This window comes from Epinephelus moara, chromosome 1 (assembly GCF_006386435.1).
Source record: "Epinephelus moara isolate mb chromosome 1, YSFRI_EMoa_1.0, whole genome shotgun sequence".
Taxonomy (NCBI): Eukaryota; Metazoa; Chordata; class Actinopteri; order Perciformes; family Serranidae; genus Epinephelus; species Epinephelus moara.
Genome location: NC_065506.1, coordinates 21,343,731 through 21,365,549, shown reverse-complemented (window position 1 = coordinate 21,365,549; position 21,819 = coordinate 21,343,731). Strand labels below are relative to the sequence as shown.

At 39.6% G+C, this 21,819-nt stretch overlaps 2 protein-coding genes across 3 annotated transcripts; both read right to left on the bottom strand.

The window, feature by feature from the left end:
- Positions 1–407: 407 nt before the first annotated feature.
- gcfc2 (GC-rich sequence DNA-binding factor 2) lies at positions 408–13,085 on the bottom strand. Its single transcript, XM_050050165.1, has 18 exons — positions 12,702–13,085; positions 12,250–12,351; positions 10,908–11,123; positions 10,264–10,512; positions 9,913–10,010; positions 8,856–8,998; positions 8,456–8,639; positions 7,944–8,067; positions 7,778–7,829; positions 7,423–7,520; positions 6,901–7,100; positions 6,660–6,804; positions 5,042–5,163; positions 4,852–4,928; positions 4,090–4,156; positions 3,845–3,991; positions 3,609–3,745; positions 408–2,989 (listed from the first exon to the last, which is right to left on the bottom strand). Exons 1-18 carry the CDS (start codon positions 13,021–13,023, stop codon positions 2,857–2,859), a joined length of 2,616 nt encoding a protein of 871 aa, XP_049906122.1. The 5' UTR covers positions 13,024–13,085; the 3' UTR covers positions 408–2,856.
- Positions 13,086–14,544: 1,459 nt separating this feature from the next.
- On the bottom strand, positions 14,545–21,332 carry gfod2 (glucose-fructose oxidoreductase domain containing 2). Of its 2 annotated transcripts, none has more exons than XM_050049499.1 (3): positions 21,196–21,332; positions 19,245–19,625; positions 14,545–18,204 (listed from the first exon to the last, which is right to left on the bottom strand). In XM_050049499.1, the coding sequence occupies exons 2-3, from the start codon at positions 19,495–19,497 to the stop codon at positions 17,303–17,305; spliced, it is 1,155 nt and encodes a 384-aa protein (XP_049905456.1). In that variant the 5' UTR covers positions 19,498–19,625; positions 21,196–21,332; the 3' UTR covers positions 14,545–17,302. The 2 variants fall into 2 exon arrangements, with proteins under 2 accessions (XP_049905456.1, XP_049905462.1); XM_050049505.1 differs by having other exon boundaries at positions 21,192–21,257.
- Between the last annotated feature and the right edge of the window lie 487 nt (positions 21,333–21,819).

The window sequence follows — 21,819 nt, the reverse complement described above, 5'->3', positions numbered from 1 at the left end:
CTGACATATTCTGGTGCTCAGACCAAATACTACACTGGTTGTTTGATTTTGATGTGTTTTAAGTTTGCCGTTTTTTTCCACAAAAGCCTTGAATTACACTTATTTTGATTTTTCAGTGCTACAGTAAATGTCTCTGTGAGTGATCCATAAACACTGTTTTACACAATGATGATCTGATTATGTAGGACGATTCTGTCGCTTTGCTCCTTTTTTTTCTTAATGCTGTCTGAAAATATGTATGCTGGACTCTGGTCCTGGCTTGTTTGATTTTATGGTGTCTTATAAACCCTTTAGGGCTGGGCATAATCACTTGCATAACACTATAATTAAAAAAAACAGTCATTCATTTATATAAACAATTTAAATTTACAGATTTATTAAGACAAGTTTTTAATACCACTTTAAATTATACTTTCTTTCCAAGCAAACACATTGATGTCAATTCATGAATAAGATGAAAGACATTGATGATAAGTAAGTACATACACAGGTGCATCTCAAAACATTAGAATATCATGGAAAAGTTATTTTTTTCCCCCTTACTAAAAAGAAAACTTTCATATATTCTAGATTCATTAAACATAAGTGAAATATTTCAAGCCTTTTTTGTTTTAAAGATATTTTTGGGCATTTTTAGCCTTATTTGACAGGACAGACAAGTGTGAAGGGGGGAGAGAGAGAGGGAGTGACATGCAGCAGAGGGCCACAGGCTGGATTCGAACCCAGGTCGCTGCGGCAACAGCCTTGTACATGGGGCGCCTGCTCTACCACAGAGACGCCGTTTACACGTTGCCGGCTATTTTCATAAACGGACATTTCACCGTCTCCGTTTTCAAAGAGATCTTCGTTTACACTTACCCGTGTATATATACACAAGAGCATGCCAAACCTGTAGGTGGCAGTGTAACGAGAAGCTCAAGCCTTCCATGTATCCATTGTCACCATAGCAACATAGGTCGCACTTTTGACACAGGCGCAAGTTCCGGCGCATACTGTGACGTCGGCTGCCTATAACTCCGTTTATCTCCGTTTATCTCAGTTTACATGCAAACGCGCAACCGGAGTTTTCCAAAATCTCCACTCTGGCCGGAGTTTTTAGAAAGACTCGTTTTCAGAGGAGAAATCTCCGTTTGCGTGTAAACGAAGGGCACAAACGAAGGAAGATGTCTCCGTTTATCAAAATCACCGTGTACATGTAAACGGCCTCGCAGCCACCGACGCCCCGCCTTTTTTGTTTTAATTTAGCTGATTACAGCTTACAGCTCATGAAAAATTAAAAACCCAGTATCTCAAAATATTAGAATATTACTAAGACCAATCAAAAAAAGAATTTATGATACAGAAATGTCAACCTTATGGTCATTTATGCACCCAATACTTGGTCGCGGCTCCTTTTGCACAAAGTACTATATCAATGCAGCGTGGCATGGAGGCAATCAGCCTGTGGCACTACTGAGATGTTATGGAGGCCCAGGTTTCTTTGAAAGCAGCCGTCAGCTCATCTGTATTGTCGGGTCTGAGAGTCCAGAATATATACAACAATTTTCAATTTCTGCACTAACTGACAAGAAATATTGAGCTTTTTCACAATATTCAATTTTTTGTGATGCACCTGTACTCTTGTCCTGTGGTTAAGTTGAATTTTGAGTGTTTCCATTTTATGCTACTTTGTGCTGAAACTTCACATTTTGGGAGCAAATATTGTACTTTTTATTTCACCACATTTATCTGTCAACTTAGTTACTTTGTAGATTCAGAATACAAAATATAAATTTGATAAAGTGTGATCATTATAGATGAGACTATATAGCAGTGTGTGAAGTAATTTAAATGAGCTCCATCTTTACCAGCTGCAACATTTAAGTGATGAACTCACTGATGCATCAATGATAATAATAATATATATTATTCTGAAATGGGCCATTCTGCATTAAGGAGTACTTTTACTATTGATATTTTAAGTACATTTTGATGCGAATACTTTTGTACATTTACTGAATTAAATTTCTGAATGCAGGACATTTACTTTTATATTTTTTACAATGTTATATTAGTATTTTTACCTAAGGAAAAGATCTGAGAACTTCTTCCACCAATATTCTCAAGCAATTTGTTGTTAAACCTGCATTTCCCTACTTCCATAAACTAACAAAATGGCTCGTAAGACCTTAGTTTAATGATGCAGATTCACTGTGTGATCTTAATGCATGGAGGGGGTGAAAATTGAGGCACTGTGCACATACAGGTGATGTGCTGAAGTCCACTCCCCTGCCAATTAGTGTTTCCCTCCTGTTACTGCCTTGGTTACCGTAAATTCTTGCAGTGATGAACTAAAAAACAATTAGGATCCATTTAATCTGAATTTAAGACTAGCAAGACTTTGTAAGTACCCACAACCACCCTGTATTTTAACAAAATTCAGATGTTTATTCATAAATATACAATTATCTCCAGTACAAAACAGATCGTAGTAGTAAACTGTTCATGACTAAAAATGGCAGGATGGTGAATTCCTTTCCCCACACAGTTTTTCTTGGCAGTTTCCTTTGTTAAAAAAGTCATTTGAACCATTTGTAGGTTCAAACAGCTGGCGTCACCTCCACATACACCATTACATGTGTCCATGGTTTTCATTCTGTATTTTGGCCAAAGTGCTGGTCTGACGAGTATCCACTATTAGAAGACATAATTGCTCTTATGGCTCTTCCCATATGTGCTCTAGTTCAGCAACCTTTTACACAAGGCAGAGCCCACTCGGCTCCTCTCTCGCTGTGTAATGTCTTTGACAGCTGCTTTCAGTATTACAGTGTACTGTGTTGCTGTTTGATCCACCTTCCACTCTGCAGCATCTGTTGTTCAGACAGTCTCTTGGTTCAGCAGCTGGTGTGAGTAGATCAAATCTTCATAGTGGTATTTCTCTGCTATCGCCATGATGGAGTCGTTACACCTGATTCTGCTCAAAATCTGCAGCACTTCAACCACAGAAGACCTGCAGCAGACAGAGACATACAAAAGTGGGTTAGAGTTGTGTGTTGCTGTAAATGCAGAAAGAAAGCCATGATATCTGAATGAATTTAGAGGATAACCAATAAATAAACTAAACATTTCTGTCACATTTGCCACTTGGGTCTTGAGGGAGGCAACTTTAAGTCAAACTACTGGTTCATCAAGTAACCACACACATACAGCCTTTTCAATAAACAGAAGTATCAAGGGTAAGCATTTTGGTTTAAAAGGCAATAACAATACATTGTTTTATTTGATAGTTGAATGGCTGTGAAAAGGTGAACTTAAAGACATACTATGCAGGATTTTCCCCAAAAACAATGTAAAGACTCATATAGAAATGAACCCCCACAGCACTCAGGTGGGGTTGGTGCTTCTCAAAAAGGTAGCGACCAGGTGCCAGACCGTTTGCAACAAGCATCAAAGAGACACAGCACCAAAAAAAAAAACACAAATACAGCGAGGTAAAATGCCAAACAAGGTGAATCTGGAGTTGGATGCGCAATCCTGCATGGAATACCTTTAAGTCTTATTTGCCACTTCACTGTGACTAACCATACAGCAATTGCCAAATCTTTCTTACAGAAACATGTTTTTTTTACCTGGTGTTTGGATCCTCAGGAGGGTGCTGTTTGCAGATGGTATGAGCTTTCTGAACTAGGTGGTTTTTGAAATTCTGGAGCTGAGGCAAACAGGCATCCTCTTCTTTGAACCAAGAGAGTGGCAGACTATCTGCTATCTGTAAAAAGGGAGACAAAGCAGTGTGAGGTTAAGCATAAAAACAAGTGTGCAGACACCAAAAATACACTCCACATTAGAAAAGTACAAATTTAAAAACCTTTCTGCAGGCATGGACAGCGTTGTTGTGCAGTGTCTGACTGCATAAGGTGATCATCAGGTATCTGTTCAGCAGCTTGTCCAACATCAGCTCCTTTAACACAGACTCAGGAAGCAGCGAATCCAATTTTCCCATGTTACCTAGTAGCTAAACACAAACAAACAGCAGCCCCATGAAATGTAACTCCAAGACCAAGAAAATATAAAGAACAAAAGGGCTTTAAAAAACATGTTAGAGAGCAGTACTTTTACGGCCGTCCAGAACTGGTGATCCCTGAAGCGACACTGGGGAGACGACTGATCCTCAAGGAACCTGATCAGAAAACAAAGACTTTAATTAACAGATTGAAAATACCATAGATCATAAAGTAATCTGACAATACTTTCATTGACCTGATCTTTAAACTAGGACTGGGTTATCATCACAATACCTTTGACCAAATACCTTGATATTGATACTGCAGTGATATTGTTGGGTTTTGACAACTGGTGCTTTCACAAAATATTTACACGGCATTTTTTGATGAATAATCATTAGTAATGTGGATATAATAACTAAGGCAGATAATAGAACATCTAGAAGAGTCTCATAAGTTCAGAGAGTTACATCACTTCACTGTAACGCAGCCTTTAAAACCAGGAAAAGACATCACTTAAGATATTTCAATACCCAAAATCTAAGACCATATCTAGGCTTAAATCACTATACTGATTTTATATAAAAATATTGCCCAGCCCTACTTTATAAAATACATCAAAGGTTATGGATTATTAATCAACAGTTTCATCTAATGATTAAGCAGAAACATAGTTGTATTTGAGTCTATACTCTATGCTGGGACTTTTCTGTCAAAAACAAGGAGAAATCTGTCAGAGTATGGACTAGTGGTTAGAGAAATATCCATAACAATTATGACTTAGGGGTGAAGTCATACCAGCTTTCCCCTCATCAGTCATTCAAATAATCACTTCATGTTTGAACTGGAAGAGGAAAGAAAAGAGACTGACTTTTTGGGGTACAGAGGGATGAAGACATCTTCATCTACGCAGCTCCTCAGTCGGCTGATCACAGCCTCTTTGAATGCCTGCAACGGACATGAATACACATCATTTACACAACGTGCTCATACACTGTATGACATGCATGTTATAGTATATTTATACATATTGTATGTGAAGGTGTGTCATTTGGCTTTACCTTGACCGGTTTACTCTGATCTCCTTCAAAGATGGAATAGTCCTCCTTCAGTCTGTGACACACATCAGACAGACAGACTGACTGATGATGGGACATGGGATCCCACACCAGCTCCACGTAGGCTAAGCAAAGACAGAGCAAAGAAAGAACATGATGTTTCTGTAGTTTGACACATCTGCGGTGTAAAACAGACTGATGAGGTGAGGGATGGTGTGAGAGATTGTTCAAACATGAAACTGATTTATATTGAGTAGAAACACTGTGTGTAACCAGAGGCAGTGGAAGAGCAAGAAACAGAGGGGATGAGGGAGACGAGGAACACTTTGTTCTTCTGGAGAGTGGATAGAAATAAGGAACAGGTACAGCAACTGGTATTAATATCTCTTTTTTCTCCAGGAAATCATGTACAGACCTGTTGTTAAGTCTTGCCAGACTGACTCCAATCAGTAAAGTGACATTTCTGGCTTAAATTAAATCATAGGAGCTTCAAGGCACTTGCATCTTCAAACAACTTTTACCAAGCGGTATGTGCTCTTTCTCTTGTATTTTAAATTATAAACTTATTGAAAATGTATGTGTGAGCCAATACTTACAAAGAAAAAGTACAAAACAATTGTCAACAACATATAAAAATGGCATTTGTTTAATACAAAGGCAAATTTGTTTAAAAGTTTAAAGTATACTTAAATATGTAAATATGAATAAATACTAAATACAGGTCTAGTGTGTAGGATTTAGCAAAATAAACTGCGACACTGCCATTTGTGTTTTTGTGTTGGCCATCTTAGTTAGCAGCCCCTTCCAAGACAAGAATGTCAGAAAAACACCTTTGTTGTTTTTTTTTTAACTTGAAATTGCTTTATTCAGTGCTTATTCAGGTTTAAATCATGTGGTCTGCTTGTTTTGGAGATTAGGAGACCTCTGCAGATAATTCAGCTCCCAGTAAAAACCTTCTAAATGATGGACAATGATGGAATTCTAACTGAGGGAAGTTTCAGCTGGTTGAAATCTGCAATCCTTACTGCTAGATGCTACTAAACCTTACACACTGGACATTTAATAAATACACATTACGAATTTACATCATGCAAAAACAACTCAATTACAATAGTTCAACACTAAATAGGTTACAGTCCTAATAACTGCACAATAAATGTTGAGTTTAGATCAATAATTGTCTCCTTGACTCAAGAGAGACTCAGACTTTTCTCTATTATCTATTTAAGAGTGGTTAAGATGATAATATGAAAAGCTGGTCCATCTTCCACCTTCTGTGAGCCTGCAGTTTCTACTGGGAGGCTAACTTTGCTCACTAACTTCAGGGCGCGCTCCCTTTACTTTAATCAGCAGGTGACAAGCAAGACCCGGGAACTTGACCTGAGTCTTGAGTTGTAGGATTTATTCACTGACAAATAACTGAAACTGTCCACACATGGGACTGCTACATTCTCTGCTCCCGTGGCAGCAGCCCCACCGTCACACAAGCTCTTTCTCTCTGTCTCTCATTCAACTGCACACTCACTGTGCACACAATTTGGCACCAAAAAATGGGTTGTGATCCAGTACGGTGGGTACTGGTCATATAGGAACTGGGTTTTCAGTGTGTTGTGTGTGCTACCTGTTATTTTGGGTAGGACGGTCCTCTCTATGACATTAGACAGTGTCTGTCTGTCTGTGTTCTCCAGCTCTTCATGGCCGTGACCATGACAGAAAGTCTCCACCGCTGTGAACCATGGGAGGTTTTCAAAGTCCCCACTGCTGTCCTGAAACACACAAATTACATTGGACACATGATGTCATAAGTTGTGTAATGGCGTGTGTGCTCTCATGAGCTCGTCTCTGTTTGTGTTCACATGCACCTTTAGTGGGTTCCACACCAGTAGCTGATGTCTTATGATGGGGTTCAACAGTTTGGGCAGACACAGAGAGATGTAGGCATTGTGGTAAGAGTCAGAGTAAGACACTCTCCATTCTTCAAAGCGGGACAGAATCTTCTTAGCGTCGCGGAAGTCGTCCTGGACATCAGAAAACACTGCCTGGGACCTCGATAGGATGTCAGCTGTAAAGGGGGCAGACAGAGAAGGACACGGTCAGACAAATTCAACAAAATGATCAATTAATTCAGCCTGGAGATAATAAGGTAGGATTTTTAATTCTGTTTTCTTCGACTTAGGATGTTCTGCATTTTTAAACATAAGGTAAAGAGGAAGAAGGAAACAAAGAGAGAAAGAGGAAGCTGCACTAAGTAAAGTACAGAATTACTGTATATTGCAGCCTGACATAATTTTACTGTGTCACACTCAATATAGTCAAAGCTGTTAAAATAAAAATCTGGTCTACAGATTGAAGCTTTTAGTTGAACAGATTTAATTCCACTTCACCTATCTTCTTCTGGAGCTGCTCCTCCTCTTCTGCTGAGGGATGTGTGTCTTCAGGTAATGCAAAATCTTCTTCAGCTTTAAAACCAGAATCTGCTTTGCTGCAACATGTCAGACAAATATCATATAAATATCTGTGTAAGACTAGAGTGAAGCAGCTGTTTCACAGACCTCGTACATTCCTCTTTTCCTTTTTTTTTGTGAGTCTGTGTTTGTCTACACGCGCACACACACACACAAATATATAATCTTTCTCAATCTTTTTGTTTATTTGTAGAATATAGTTAATTGGAAAATGTAATATATAAAAGAAGAAAATTAGAAAACTTAATTTTGACAGATATTTTTGGACACTCACCTTAGTGTTTCTGTTCCATTGGTGGAGCTTCCACTCTGCTCATCTGTGCTATCTAAAAACGTGGGATCAAAAAAATCCATTCAATGTAAATATTTCATCCAAAGACCATTTTAAGATATATTGTACGGATACAGATTGCTCACACAGTCACACAGAGGTTACTCACAGCTGAGCTGCTGCAGGCGGTCAGCCTGCTCCTTTATTCCCTGTCGTCTCTTATCCAACAGCGCATCCATCTGGTCAGACAGTGCAGAGTGCAGCTCCAGTTCCAGTGAGTTGATCTCAATGACCTGTCAACAATCAACAAATTATCATCATTTATCTTCAGAAAGGGGAGCATTTCTTAAACATTTTGTTTGACCATTCTTCACTTGATCATGTTATGTGGTATATATTCACACCATGATCACATCAGTTACCTTAATTGCAATACGACAACCATTCCATCAAATTTGGGTACCAAAACCTGAAGCCTGCCATCAGCTTTAAAAAGTAAAACTCACTGTCGGGACCTGTAACCTTCTCTCACAGACATTCTGCTATTTGTTACACAGCCATCAACTTGGGAAGGTACAATTTAAGGTTCTGTTATATCAACATTGTTAATTATTTGACACATTTGCTTATATATGATAGTTAACAGTGGATATTTGCTGAACAGATTTACTAATTTCTGACCTTCTCCTGCAGACACTCCACCAGGTTGTGGACATAGAGAGTCGTGGCCCTGTAGAACCTCAGCTGCCTCTCTGAAAAACTTTCCTCCAGAGACTCCATGGAGGTTTTAGCACTCTCAACATCGCCCTCCATCCTCCTCAGCTCTGCCTGCCGTGCTCTGTGCACCTCCTTCAGGGAGTCTAGTCTAGAAAAAAAATATCAGAAAAAGGTGTAATATGATGTAAGGAATAAGCAATGTAATATCATTTTAAAAAAGGACACAGGAAAAATGTGTTAGAAAGTATTGTTATTACAATATTAAGGCTTACCAGACCAATATTTGATTCATAAATGTTTTCTTTGTTGGTCACATTGATGAAGTGGTGTGTCTTTAAGGCAAATAAAGCTAGAGGAAACTTACTTTCCAGTGATCCTCTTCTTGACCATTGAGACAGTGATGGGAGGGAGAGTCTTTGGGATTCTGACCCCTGTTGATCTTTTCTTATGTGGTCGTCTGTTGCGCCTGCTGCTACTGTTGCTGCTGGACTCACTGCCAGATGGACTCTGAAGTTAAGAAACAGGAGGGTAGAGGAGGTCAAATCTGCAGTACTGAAGGAAGAAGTTACACTGATGGAAGGCTCAAGTCTTCAGAAAATGAGACAATTATGCTATTCAAGAGCACCACATTTTACAATAAATGGGACAAGAGTTTAACACAGGAAGAGCTGGGCAGAAAAGTTACATTCAAAAGAGGAAGTAAACCTTATAGACTTAAAGGCCCAATGAAATGGAAAGATAAGTTTTCCCAGTTTAAATCCTGTGTTACTTGTTTATTTCTTATGTGCCAAAATATGTCAAATGTTCATCAGAATGACAGTATTTTTACATCAAAATCACTGTCTTTTCTCTACCTGTAGAACCAGATAAAATGGTTTCAAATTACTCATCCTGCAGTCAGGGGCATTTAACCAAATGGTTTCTTCAGCTTTCACTAAGGAACAAAGATCAGCCTCTAAACTTAACTGATAAATGATTTGACAGTTACTATGATAATTACTGATATCAACTGATTGACTGAAAATTTTCATGGTAATAACATTTTTTGGCAATATCACCCAGCCCTAACAGGAAATTATATGTGTTTGTTCATTTCAAAAACAATGTAGTAGAGGTCTGATGTATTCATCTCTCCCTTGTCCTCCTGATCTAACAGTGAGGAAGGTTTGTGAGGAGCCAACAGTCTGCTCTGCTGTAGCTCAAGATCACGCTAGACTCTAACTCCGCACACTTTTAGCAGAACAATCAAATGTAACGGATTTGATATAAATCCCCCTTGTGCATCGCTCAAATATTCTGTTTTACTGGAAAATATGTTAAAGCACAGAAGCTAAAGATGTTCCAACTCAATTTCACAGAAAAAAAAAGAATTTTGAAAAATATGAGAGAAAGAGTAAGAGAGCTACTCAGTTTGTTCCTACCTGTTCTCCTGGCCGTCTCTTGACTCCCTTCTCAATTTGTGTCTCCTCCCAAAGCTCCTGCTCTTCTCCATCAGTTCCTGAGAGGCTGCCATCACTTCCTGGATTGCACACAAACATACAAAATAGTACATGTCACATTCCCACAGTTTGGTGAAAAACAAGCAGAGCTTTTCAGGCAGCCAGCCTGCCATAATGTAATTTTCAAACAGCACTCAGTTTAAGTTCAGTTCTGTTGCTTCCAGTCTGTACGTTGTAATAATTCATATGCTCGTAGAAAAAGTGCTCACAAAGTGACAGTTCCACGTAAATTCAGATTTCACCAATACAGTAATTTCTCCCTGCCACTCATACCAAGTTTCTCAGCAATCCTCTCCTTGATGCTCTTTAATCGTGGGGCAAACTCAATTCTTCTCTCATGATCATCTGGCTCGTCGTCATCATCATCAACCCTATCTTCTTCATCCTCTCTGCTGTAGTGATCTGGAGTGCTACCAGCAGAGCTGTGGCCATCTCTATCCAGGGAAATATATTCTTTCTGGGCTCGAGCGGCATGACGCTGCCTCCTGGCTGCCTCGATCTCTCTAGCATTAGGGATAACGACTGTAAAGACAAATTGACAGACATATAAACGCATGTTGCATTGCATGATGATGTGTGTTTAATAAAATTACTAATACAGATCCCCTAATTTTTAATTTAATCTAATACATACATACTGGACATTACAGTGGTGAGCAGCTGGCAGTACCTCCGCTGCTCACCACTGTAATGTCAAGTATGTATTAGTTACACTATATACATGCAGCCCTAATGAGCACTGAGCTGTAGGAACATGTAGCCTCTGTACTGTATGTTAATTTTGTTTTTTCTATATATATTCATCATGCACACAAAACAACAACCATCTGTGGATATAAAACATTAAAAGTTTTTTTTTCTCTCTGGCATAAGACACATGCAGACATACAGTATAGGCTACACCCACAAACACATACCTGGTTTAATGGCAGAGCGGCTGGAGTTTGAGGCTGAGCTACTTGATGGAGACCTGGCATCGCCTTCATCACTGTCACTATAATCATTGTTGTCATCATCATCATCGTCGTCATCACCATCACTGTCATCATTATGGTGCAGAGGACGTGGTGATGCCTGACTACCATATTCTTGCCTGGGAGAAGCAGATGGTGAGACACCTCCACCTGCTGGGCCTGAGAGAGAGGAGAGGGAGGCATGCCAATGTGAAAAATTTCAAAGAATGTTGGCCAACATTATCACATTATTATCTAGATAATTACTGAAATAAGATGAAAATCTTAAATATTACAAAGACCTGTTTGCAGTAGGCTGACAGTGCTAAAACATTTCAATAAGTACGAGGTGCCTTTTTGAAAACAATATATCTACACTAAACCAAATATTTTTTGACTATGTTGACACGCTAATTCTTAACCCACACCTTGTTCAAAAAGTCCATAAATAGGCATTCATTAAATTATACTACAACCACTTGTATTTTATTAGGATATGCAATCAGTCAGTTGCCAGTTACACTGATCTAATACGTAATCTGCCCTCATTTATATAAATGGCATGGACAAAATATCAGACATACACTGCATTAGTGTTAAGTTAGATGTACCCAATAAAATGTCACCTGACATGTTAGTGTGTAAGGACCATGAGTGTTTTTGATATAAACCAATCAGGTACCCAGTCGTAGTGGGGGGAAAGTGAAAATGATTACCCAGGGACTCAGCTGGAGTAGGGGCCCTAGAAAAGCCTGAAATGAAAATTTTGGTTTTGTTTGCAATTGTTTATTTCTAAGTAGGTAGTGCCATAACTAAATTAACATAGGCTGAATAAATCGGTCAAAAGACTGAGCTCTCTGAGGCCCCTTTCACCCCTTAAAGGCACAAAATGGTTTAGTCAGCCCCTGCTACAGGATTCATCTCTAATTGCAGCTGGGGCAGAGCAAGACACTTGGAAAGGAAAGGAAAATGATGCAAACAGTATAATTGTAAAAGAATAAATAAATAAATAAAAACGTGCATGCGCACTGAGTGTATAGTTGTGTCTAAATTTAGTATTTACATTTTAAATTTTTCTAATTCTGATATATATCTTTTTGTATTTTATCTTTATTGACATTTAACTTGCTTTTATATCTGTGCAATTTGAGCTGTTATAACATGTGAATATCCCCCAGTGTGGTATCAGTCAAGTTTTATCTTATCTTACGAAAGAGACAGTGAAGAAGAGAGGAAGGATGGGGGGCCCGGCCCACAGAGATTGCTTATGCATAGGGCCCAAAAAATGGTGCTACCAGGTACCTACCTCGGCTTTGGGTGGTCTTGGCTGGTGAAGCCTCCTTCTTTCTTACTTGGAACAGCACAGCTTTATCAGAGGACTTCTTCAGTTTAAATGTTGGTCCCTCAGCTAAGACAGTAAAAAGACAATCACAGATCCATGAGCAAAAACTCAATAGGAGAGCCCGTATTCACCTGCACTCCAAACAAATGCACAGGTAATTGAGACAATGTAACTTACAATACAAACCTATACCAACAGTTATTGTTTTCTGTCAGTACATCTATATTCCGTTGAGCCTAACTTAATATAACTCTCGTTCCTGCTGACAATTTCAGTCAAACATATTTACTTATGTATTTTTTTCTCACGTTGCTGTAACGTTTGTCAGCAGCCTTCACTGAGTAAACGTTGAGTAAACGTCTGACTCGGATCCATCTTTGTAAATACTTCAAAACGCCATATTTACACTTATTTACCTTCTTTGTCGTCAGAGAAACTAAGGATGGAGTTGGCAGTCTTCTTAGCCCCATCTTTATCTTTCTTCCTCTCCTCTCTTTCTTCTGTCGCTTCCACCGTCTCCCCGTCTTCTCCGTCACTGCTGTCCGGCTTGGTCGGCGTCGCTTCCCGCTTGGAACTGCATGTAATGCCGCGGCCCTGGGCCGGTTTGGACGGCTTATTTACCGCAGTTGGAGCTTTCTCATTTCCTTCTCCGTCTCCTCTGTCCTTCTGCTCGTCCTCCTCGTCACTGGAGTTCTCCTTTCTCTGCCGAAAGTTCCTCCGAGGCTTTTTATTGAACATTTTCGCTTCACTTACATGGAGGTTGTAAACCAGAACTGAACCGTTGTACGTTACGTCAGAAATGGTTTGACAAAGTCGCAAAACGTAGCGTGAAGCTCCCGCAATGCACCATGGGCTATGTTGTTTGATTTTAGGGGCTAACGAGCGAACTACACAGCGGAGAAACTGCTGCTCATATTCAGCGCTGTATCTGTGAAATTAAGAGATAATGTTGTTATTTCCACTTTTCAGTAGTTTCAGAAGTTTAGGCTTTTACGTAACTGTCACCAGTATCAATGGCTTTAACTGTTTTTTACTACACTTTGCTCCATAATGCATTGCTGCCCCCTATCGTCATCAACGGCGGGCCAGTTTCATTTATAAACCCTTTAAATGAAATTAATGAATGATTTGTAAATAATAATAAAAACAACATTGATATTAATAATAATAACAATAATAATAATAAAAATAATGTCTTCTAAAAATTGAATGAAGTGCACTTTGTTGCACATTTGATCAGGTTTCTTTTTTTAATGTGATGACTATGTTTATGGGATGCACCACAAAGCAGTATAATAGTGTGTTTCAAGTAATTCTATCTCCTTTGCTTTATTTTATCAAAGGATAACTACCGTTTTTAAACTAGACATAAGAACACAATAAAGATTCAACATACAGGGAATGGTATACAAATAGAACAACAACAAAATCGTCAGAAGTATATTACGCTAGATGAAAATATTATAAATCATACAGATATGTGTCCTGATGGCCTTTTTGTTAGTAAAATTAGAAAGTAATTTTACATATTGCTCAATATCCTTCAGGAAAACAAAAAAATAGGGCTTTTTATTGGTAAATGTCATTTATGAACTCATTCATTATCAAACGTATTATTAATCAGTTATTTATGTCATTAATTTGTCTTCTTGGGTTTTTGAAGAAAGCCAAACACCACTTTTTCCCATGATAATGTAGTCTTAAAGATATGATCAGTGACATATATGCAAAGGTCTTGTCAGAATGTCTTGTTGTGAGAACGATGTAAAAAATGTGTAAAACTGTTTCTGAATATTAATCCCAGAAAGAACAGTTCGTGTTTGTCTATTTTTTCTACACACATATTAAATTGTAAGATCTTCTGTAGCTACACTATAGATCAAGATGCTATAATCGTCAACTGGAACAACGTTAAAACTTGTTTTAGAGCTGAGTGAATAAACGCATGAGTTTACCGCAAACCTGCACTTTGACAGCAGACACAGCTACGCACATAAAAAGTTCAGAGTTGTTTCTAGACAGCAGATCCTGTAATCCCCACGACTGCTGCTTAACGCTTCCATGGAGACATGGTGACTCTGTGGACACGAGGGAGGAGGCATGATGTAACATGTTGCATCATGCAGTTAAGGTATTTGAAAGCGATTATTCAGTCTGATTTGAGATAAAGAGTAGCATGCTGCTGGCTCAGTCTACAAAACTGACAGTGGCAGGTAAAGGCCAATATAACTAACTGAAGTGTGACCGAAGACACTAAATGAATACAACTGTATTTATTTAAGGAAATATCTGTCAGGTAGATGAACACTACAGTTTCCCAAATTAAATGCAACACATTGTGCTCAAAAAGCTGTATTATCAATTAAAACAACACTAAATCTAAACAAGATAAATATTTCAACAGAAATTCACAGGCTGAAAACACAAACACTGAACAGAATAAACAATGGGGAACTCTCTCCACACCAAGACATAAATAAATACAAAACGTCTTCCTTATACAGACATGTTAAATTCATTTTTGCAGTGAGCTGGCTGGTACAAGCATCCCACTACATATTAAATATGTGGCATTTTATCAATTATCAGTGCAAAAAATAAAACAGACGTTAGCAAGAAGGTGAAAACTCGGTTGGAATGTATTTTAGTAGTGGTGAGTTAAAGAACATCCTGCAGACAAATGTGATGCGCTTGATAAAGACACTTAATGTAAACTTGATTAACTGTTTTTGTAAAGCACTGTTGGGATAGCGTGAGGTAAGCGTGTAATGTGTACGTAGTTGCAGATCCTGCGGGGGTTTAAGAGGGGAACAGACCAATCAAATCATATCAGCACACTGCTTCTGTCTTCATCTCCTGCTAAAGCCCAGTATTATTCAGGATATTAAGCAGTACAGCGAGATGCAGTGAGTGACTACGACGACTGCAAACTATTCAACACTTCCTTCTCATGGTCTGAGCGAGTGAGAGAGGCACACATTTATACTCTCGCATACATCAGATCCAGTGGTTCTACTCAACAATCAGTGAGGTTTCAGGATAATGGTGTACTCTCTGGACTGAAACATCTGGAATAACTCTGAATGCATAGATTGCATGAAAACAAATTATAAAAACAAATAAAATTATTTCAATCATCAACACATGTAAACAAACCTTTTACACATATTTTAAACTAATACAGATGTTAAAGCCGTCAGGCTTTGTATCTAAAACTTTTGACAACTTAACAATTAAAAGGTCACAAATCTGTAATTTCTAGGACAAGCCTGTTTCTGCTAATGTAAGATTTAATGTGATACCTCACCTAAAATCTATAATCTGAGCGTCAAATACTCATCCTGTGTAAGATTGACAGATTCCTTCTTCACAGTCAGTTACAACAGTTAAACAGATTATCATTGGTGAGTTTCACAGTGGAAACAGATGCTAAACAATCCCTGTAAATCCCTTTCTCTGAGATATAATCCACTTCACCTCTGTCCTTCCATATGTTCTTTGTTCCAGCCAACATTCACCCAAAATATTACTATCAACACTGCATCTGTGTTGCACTATCACGTTCACTGAAGCTATTAACAGTAGTGTATATGTATGGAAGAAGTATATTTTGATGAAATGATGACTGGACATACTGAACATATGGACAACGCAGGAGTGGTTTGAAATTTAGATACTTTTCCCCTCTACTATGAAATCATGTCACTACTGAAATCCGCTGTAGCACTCATGAACTCTGAAGAAAGAAACAGCGTCCAGGGTGAGTGACACTCAAAACTTAGATATAAGATTAAATACCACTTCAAGAATTGGGCATTTTAAGGGGCGATGCTACAAATTAGACTTTTCATTATTCAGTTTTCTACATAGCTTATTTTACTCAATCCCTGGTGTCTTATGTATGCCACGGCATGTCACAACACAAAAACCTACATGCCCCCTTTGCAAACTTTAAATGTATGCTTATTATTACACATTCCAAAAGTTAAAAAAATAAAACTAAACTCTGCACAGCTCCATTATTCTTATTCTGAATTTCTTCTGAGCTCCAGTGGAGCTTCATTTGAATTCTGCCAGTCACCACACTGCACAAAAAATGTTTTGTTAGTCAAATCATCCTCATGCTTTGATATTCACATTCATGCCCAAGGTAAACACTTCCTTTCAGAATAAGGTGCTATTCATGTTGCAGGTAAATTAACACCGAAATACATCGAAATGTTTTGTACAGAAGGGGATTAAAATGTTTTCTCAGTTGGCTTTACAGTTGGATTTTATTTTGAGCCATATTACTAAATTCCAAGCTTGGACAATTTGAGAGGGACCCAACTGTTGAGCAAATAATAATTCACTAACAGCACAACAAACCTTGTGGTTTGCCACAAACTGACACATGACATGTCATTACACTGGGTGGTTAAAAAAAACAGTATATGCTTGTGTGTGCCTGCATGTTTACAGGAATGTATCCAGACATGCTGCATAAAGTGTGGATAAAGGAAATAGACACACATCCACTGAAAGGCTGTTTTTTGACACCCATGGAATTTTGCTCTTGGCCAATATTTGACATAGGTGTGGCACCTTGCTGACAGGTGACGTACTGAATATCAACCTTATTTAGCAGGAAATTTGCAGTCATGACTTCAAGCTTCAGTGAGAGTAAAGACTCTCTACTTCTTGGCATGGTACAGGTAATAAACATGTAAACTGGGCACCTGTAGAGTTTTACACAGCTATTATAATATTTTCTGCTGAGAATCAGAATAATGGAGCTGTTTATAAAAAAAATTAGTGTACACACAAATCATAAATCATAGCTGTGAAGGTATAAAACATATACAGCACAGTTATGCTTTCAAAAGCAAAATATTCTGCTCAAAGTGAGACAGAATGTGAAAATGCAAAAGTAGTCATGAGTAATGTAAACTGCTTCAGCAGCTGAATGAAAGGAGAAACATTCAGAGCCCAGTTTTGTCAGACACATGTAGTAGTTGCACTGGGTGTATAAATATATTTAGTTCTTATTTCTCTGCAGAGCCTCACACAGATTGTGATTCGGATCTGGCTCCTGACTCATGATCTCAACACACTCCCATTCTCCGCTACAACTGGACCGTTTCACCGCCTCGACTACTGTCTGCACATACAGACCATCCTCGAATGTTGGGGCCATGGCAACTGGTCCTCGCGCCCATGACCTGCGCTCCTCATGAGCCTGAAAAGACTGTCTCAGTGCCTTTACCATGGAGCTCAGCCCCTGCAGGTGAGGCAGGGGCATCTCTTTCACCTCTGGTCCCACCCACCCACTGTCACCTAACAACAGCTCCTCACCTTTACTCCCATTGCGTTGACCATACAGCTCTGTCCCCCTGGCAACCAGTCTCCCAGTGGATCCAACTACCATAACCTCGTGCACAAATGACCCTGGCATGTTGAAGTTCAGGGTCACAGTGCAACACACGCCACCAGGGCTAGAGCCAGTTCCACTCATCAACATTTGGAAGAAGCAAAAATCATCGCTGGTGACGCGGCGGATGCCTCGGATCAAACCATTTTGTTGTACAAAGGTCCGCAGTAAGCCATGAACACGATGGGCTCGTGCACCAGTTAGGTAACTTAAAAGGTCAATGATGGAAGAGCCGACAGTGTGCAGACCACCTCCTCCCATCAGCTCCTCACACGTCCAGCCGTACGACTGATCCAGGAGGCTGGGGCCGTAGACTCGGACATCGCACACCTGCATTTCGCCAACATATCCCTCCACCAGCAGCTGGCGCATTGCCATAAAAGCTGGCAGGAAGCGCAAGGTATTACCCATAATGCTAAGCAGCTGTGGGTAGTATCTGGCTGCAGTCACCATCTTGAATGAATCCACAGCAGTGGCAGCTTTCTCACACACAACATTTTTACCTATACCTGCAGAGAGAGAGGGAAAGATAGGGGCTGTCATCATTCAGATAAAACTGGATTCAATGATCTTTGAGGTCAAGTGCAACAAGAATACTAGAATTTTACATTTCAGTGATACAATCTGGCAAAATCTAGGACTGCCCCCCAAAAGTCAGAGATTCAGAGGGCTGCCCCCCAAAAGTCAGAGATTCAGATCATCAGTCAGAGACACCTAAATCATCTGAGACTGCTTCAAGTCGAGCAGTCATCATTTGTTCCTGGGATTTGCTATGAATACAACAAAAAGTCAGCATTCTCCTGTAACCACACGATGTAGCACAGAGGTGTGTGTATAGCTTGTTTATATTGAGATCTGCAGCCTTTAGTATCCATTGAAAGTATTGCCATGGTTAAGTTCTTTGGTGGGGACACACTCAGGAAGTTGCAACTAAAACAGGAAGCTGAGGTCAACACTCAGGAATTCCATCAGATACAGTAAGTTAACTTCATAGATCTGCTCTCCCCTGATATGACTATGTGTTAACTATGTTTACTTCAATGTGCTGCTAACAAATGTGAGTTGTGGGGAATTTCCAGTTTTATAAGTATTGTTTTAGGTTTTTTTTCACCTCAAATTACTACGTTCCCTGAGGTCACGGGTATGATCGCCATTTATCACATCTCAAGGATAATCCCTGAGAAATATGCAGCCATGTCCAGGATATGCAATTTTGGGGGAAAACTGTCATTGTAGTGAGAAACGCTGAATCCCTCCAGAGCTGACCTGCCACGCCCAGCTGGGTCAGGTCACATTAGCAGTATGTACGACTGAGATGGTTATACAGTGTCAGTGGAAACTGGAATGCAAGATCTGAATCTGGTGTTTCGGGAAAAAAGCTTACTTGATTGTCATAATTTATTTAAACCCAAAAATTCTTAATTCTGTTACGTAAAAGATAAAAGACAGAACACTTTAAATGTGGCCAAGGTTTTCAGACAGGGCAGCCTTGTGAAAGGAAAAAAGTCTGCTTTCTATTTAAAGTTAATGTGAGTTTATCACCTCTTACCCAGTGCTTTGACAGCAATCTGTCGTGTCATTGAGGGTGGAATATAGATGCAAACAAGGTCGACATCTTGGTGCAGCAGGACGTCATCAGATCGGCTGGTGTGAAATGGGATGCCCAGCTCCTTTGCCAAGCAGCATGCCTCCTCTTCGCTTCGCCCCCAGAGTGCATGAACCTCAAAGCCTTCAGCTTTCAACAACGGCACCAGCACCCGGGCTGTGCTGCCCGTGCCGAATACACCGACTCCTGGCAACATGGCAGCGCCACTCCACTGCAACCTTATGTGTTAACCATGGCCAGCCTCATCGACATCCCAACAGTTTAGGATTAACTTGTCTGCCAAGGCTTTCACTGTGTCTGGAAGTCAAGGAGATCTCACTGTATCTGTCAAGATAAAAAAAGAAACTGATAAAGATAGGCAACATTGGTGACAATGACAAACTCAAATCTCACACATTTTTTATGTCATTTTTTTGTTGTTTCCATTCAATACCTAAATGTAAGGTGAACGATAGTGATCATGCATGTTAAAGCATTAAGTTAAATAAGTAAAGAAAACCACCTTACTGTAATGCAGGATTTAAAACCACACATTAAGACATTCAATCTCTATTACAATGTTACGCTAACCAAAACCACAGACAATAACTTGACTCATAACCCAGTATCAACATTATCTCTAGTGGCTGTATCAACACACAGGACAAACAGGTCCCATTGAGCTCTGGACCAGTTTTTCTCATCAGCAGTCTCAGACAGCTACTTACATTGTATCCTGCTACATAGTTAACATGCCATTCCTCATATGTTCCACACCCACCGAAAGTCAACGTCATCCCTATTACCTCTGTAGCAAGTGCCACTTATGTCTGTGTGTGCTTTGTTCAGGTTAAACATTTTCTCAGTGACATTTTCAAACAAAAACTTGCACACACAACAGCTGAATTAATCAACATTTTATCAGAATAACATAAAGTTAAATATAAAACAGAGTGTAGCTCAGCTCACCTGAGGCCATCCAAACTGTCTATTTACCTTTGGTGATTTCCTGATGTAATTGGACCTCTGACTGTTTGAGGTTTTCAGTAGTTCATGTAATTACTGTTAATGGGCTTTTGAAGTGTGAGCATCTGCCCACAGTAACATCTATTTTTGGGAAGGAGGGTGGAGGTAAACACAGCTCTTTCTTGCTTGAGCTCTGAGGATGTACAGAGACTAAATGGTTTGCCTATATTCTATTGGGAAAATGTATTAATAGGAATAGGTAAGCTGCTAACATAAGAGTAGTGGCTGATAGGAGTGTACAGTGTGCCTCACTTGTCCCCCTGGAGCCATGACTGTACTATAACAAAATGTGTGTGCCTGTGCACCTGCCTTACCTATGTAGCCTTTGAAAAAAGAGAGGCTCTCCCTACTCCTCACTGCATCACCTCAGGGCTCAAAAAGCGAAGCCAAACACGCATATATGTTTCCAGGCTGACAGGAGATGAAGCCACCACTGGAGAGTAACCTAGCCGTGCTGTGTTGCTGTCGGCTGGTCAGATAACAAAGCCATGCCGCACGTAATTATCACTACCGAGATCAATGGTAGTTGGGCATTAGGCATATTTTTACAATACCATAAACTTGCGGAAAGCAAGGAAAGCTTTAACTAATATAGATGTAGCGGTTATATGCTCTGAATGGTTCACACACACACACACACACACACACACACACACACACACACACACACACACACACTAAGCTAGCTAACGTTACACTAAGATGATAAGGTTAACGTTAGCTAGCACGTTTAGCTAGCCGCCGGGCCAGACAGCCGCAAAGCGAACTCAAAAACCTCCCGCTAAACGAAGGTACTTTACAGACTTAATATCTAAAGTTAATTTATCAAATTGTCTTTAAAAATGGTATAAAAACCAACACATACTGCTGTGTAACATAAGCTACCTACTGTATTCACCAGGACCACATCCACAGCGGTTGAAGGTGCTCAGCCGGGCGCTGGCCAGTCGCTAATGGTAACTTCAACAGCAACGGCAGGACTGTGGGGAGGGCCAGAGATACTACAAGAGGCTGGAGATAGGTCACCAGCAGAGGATTAAGTAAAGGTTACACACACACGCTAGCTCGACCCACAAATACGACTACTGACGGCCCTTTACACGTTAAACTGTTCAATTTGAATCATGTTATTTTGTTATTTAAAGATACATAATTAAAACGTAATTTACATGAACTTAGAACTGTGTATTACTATGCCCGTGCAGTTTTTGATCGGGCACCGATATTTCCCATGATTCAGTGTGCTAGTCTGCACACCGCACAGACCTGCATTGATAAGTAGCCCAACTTCTTTTTACGTTAGGGTAATTCTAGCCTACACATTACCTTTTAGAAATTATACTGAGGTTACTTCTGTGTAATGAGCTGTATTGTACAGTCTGTGTGTTTCTACGGTTGTTTATTTTTCACTGCAAATCAATTTCCTATTCATTGCTAAACGCTAAATGGCAGGTGACAGGTGTCTGCCAATGTGTAGAACACGTACTATTATGTTGTTTCCTGTCATGTCTAT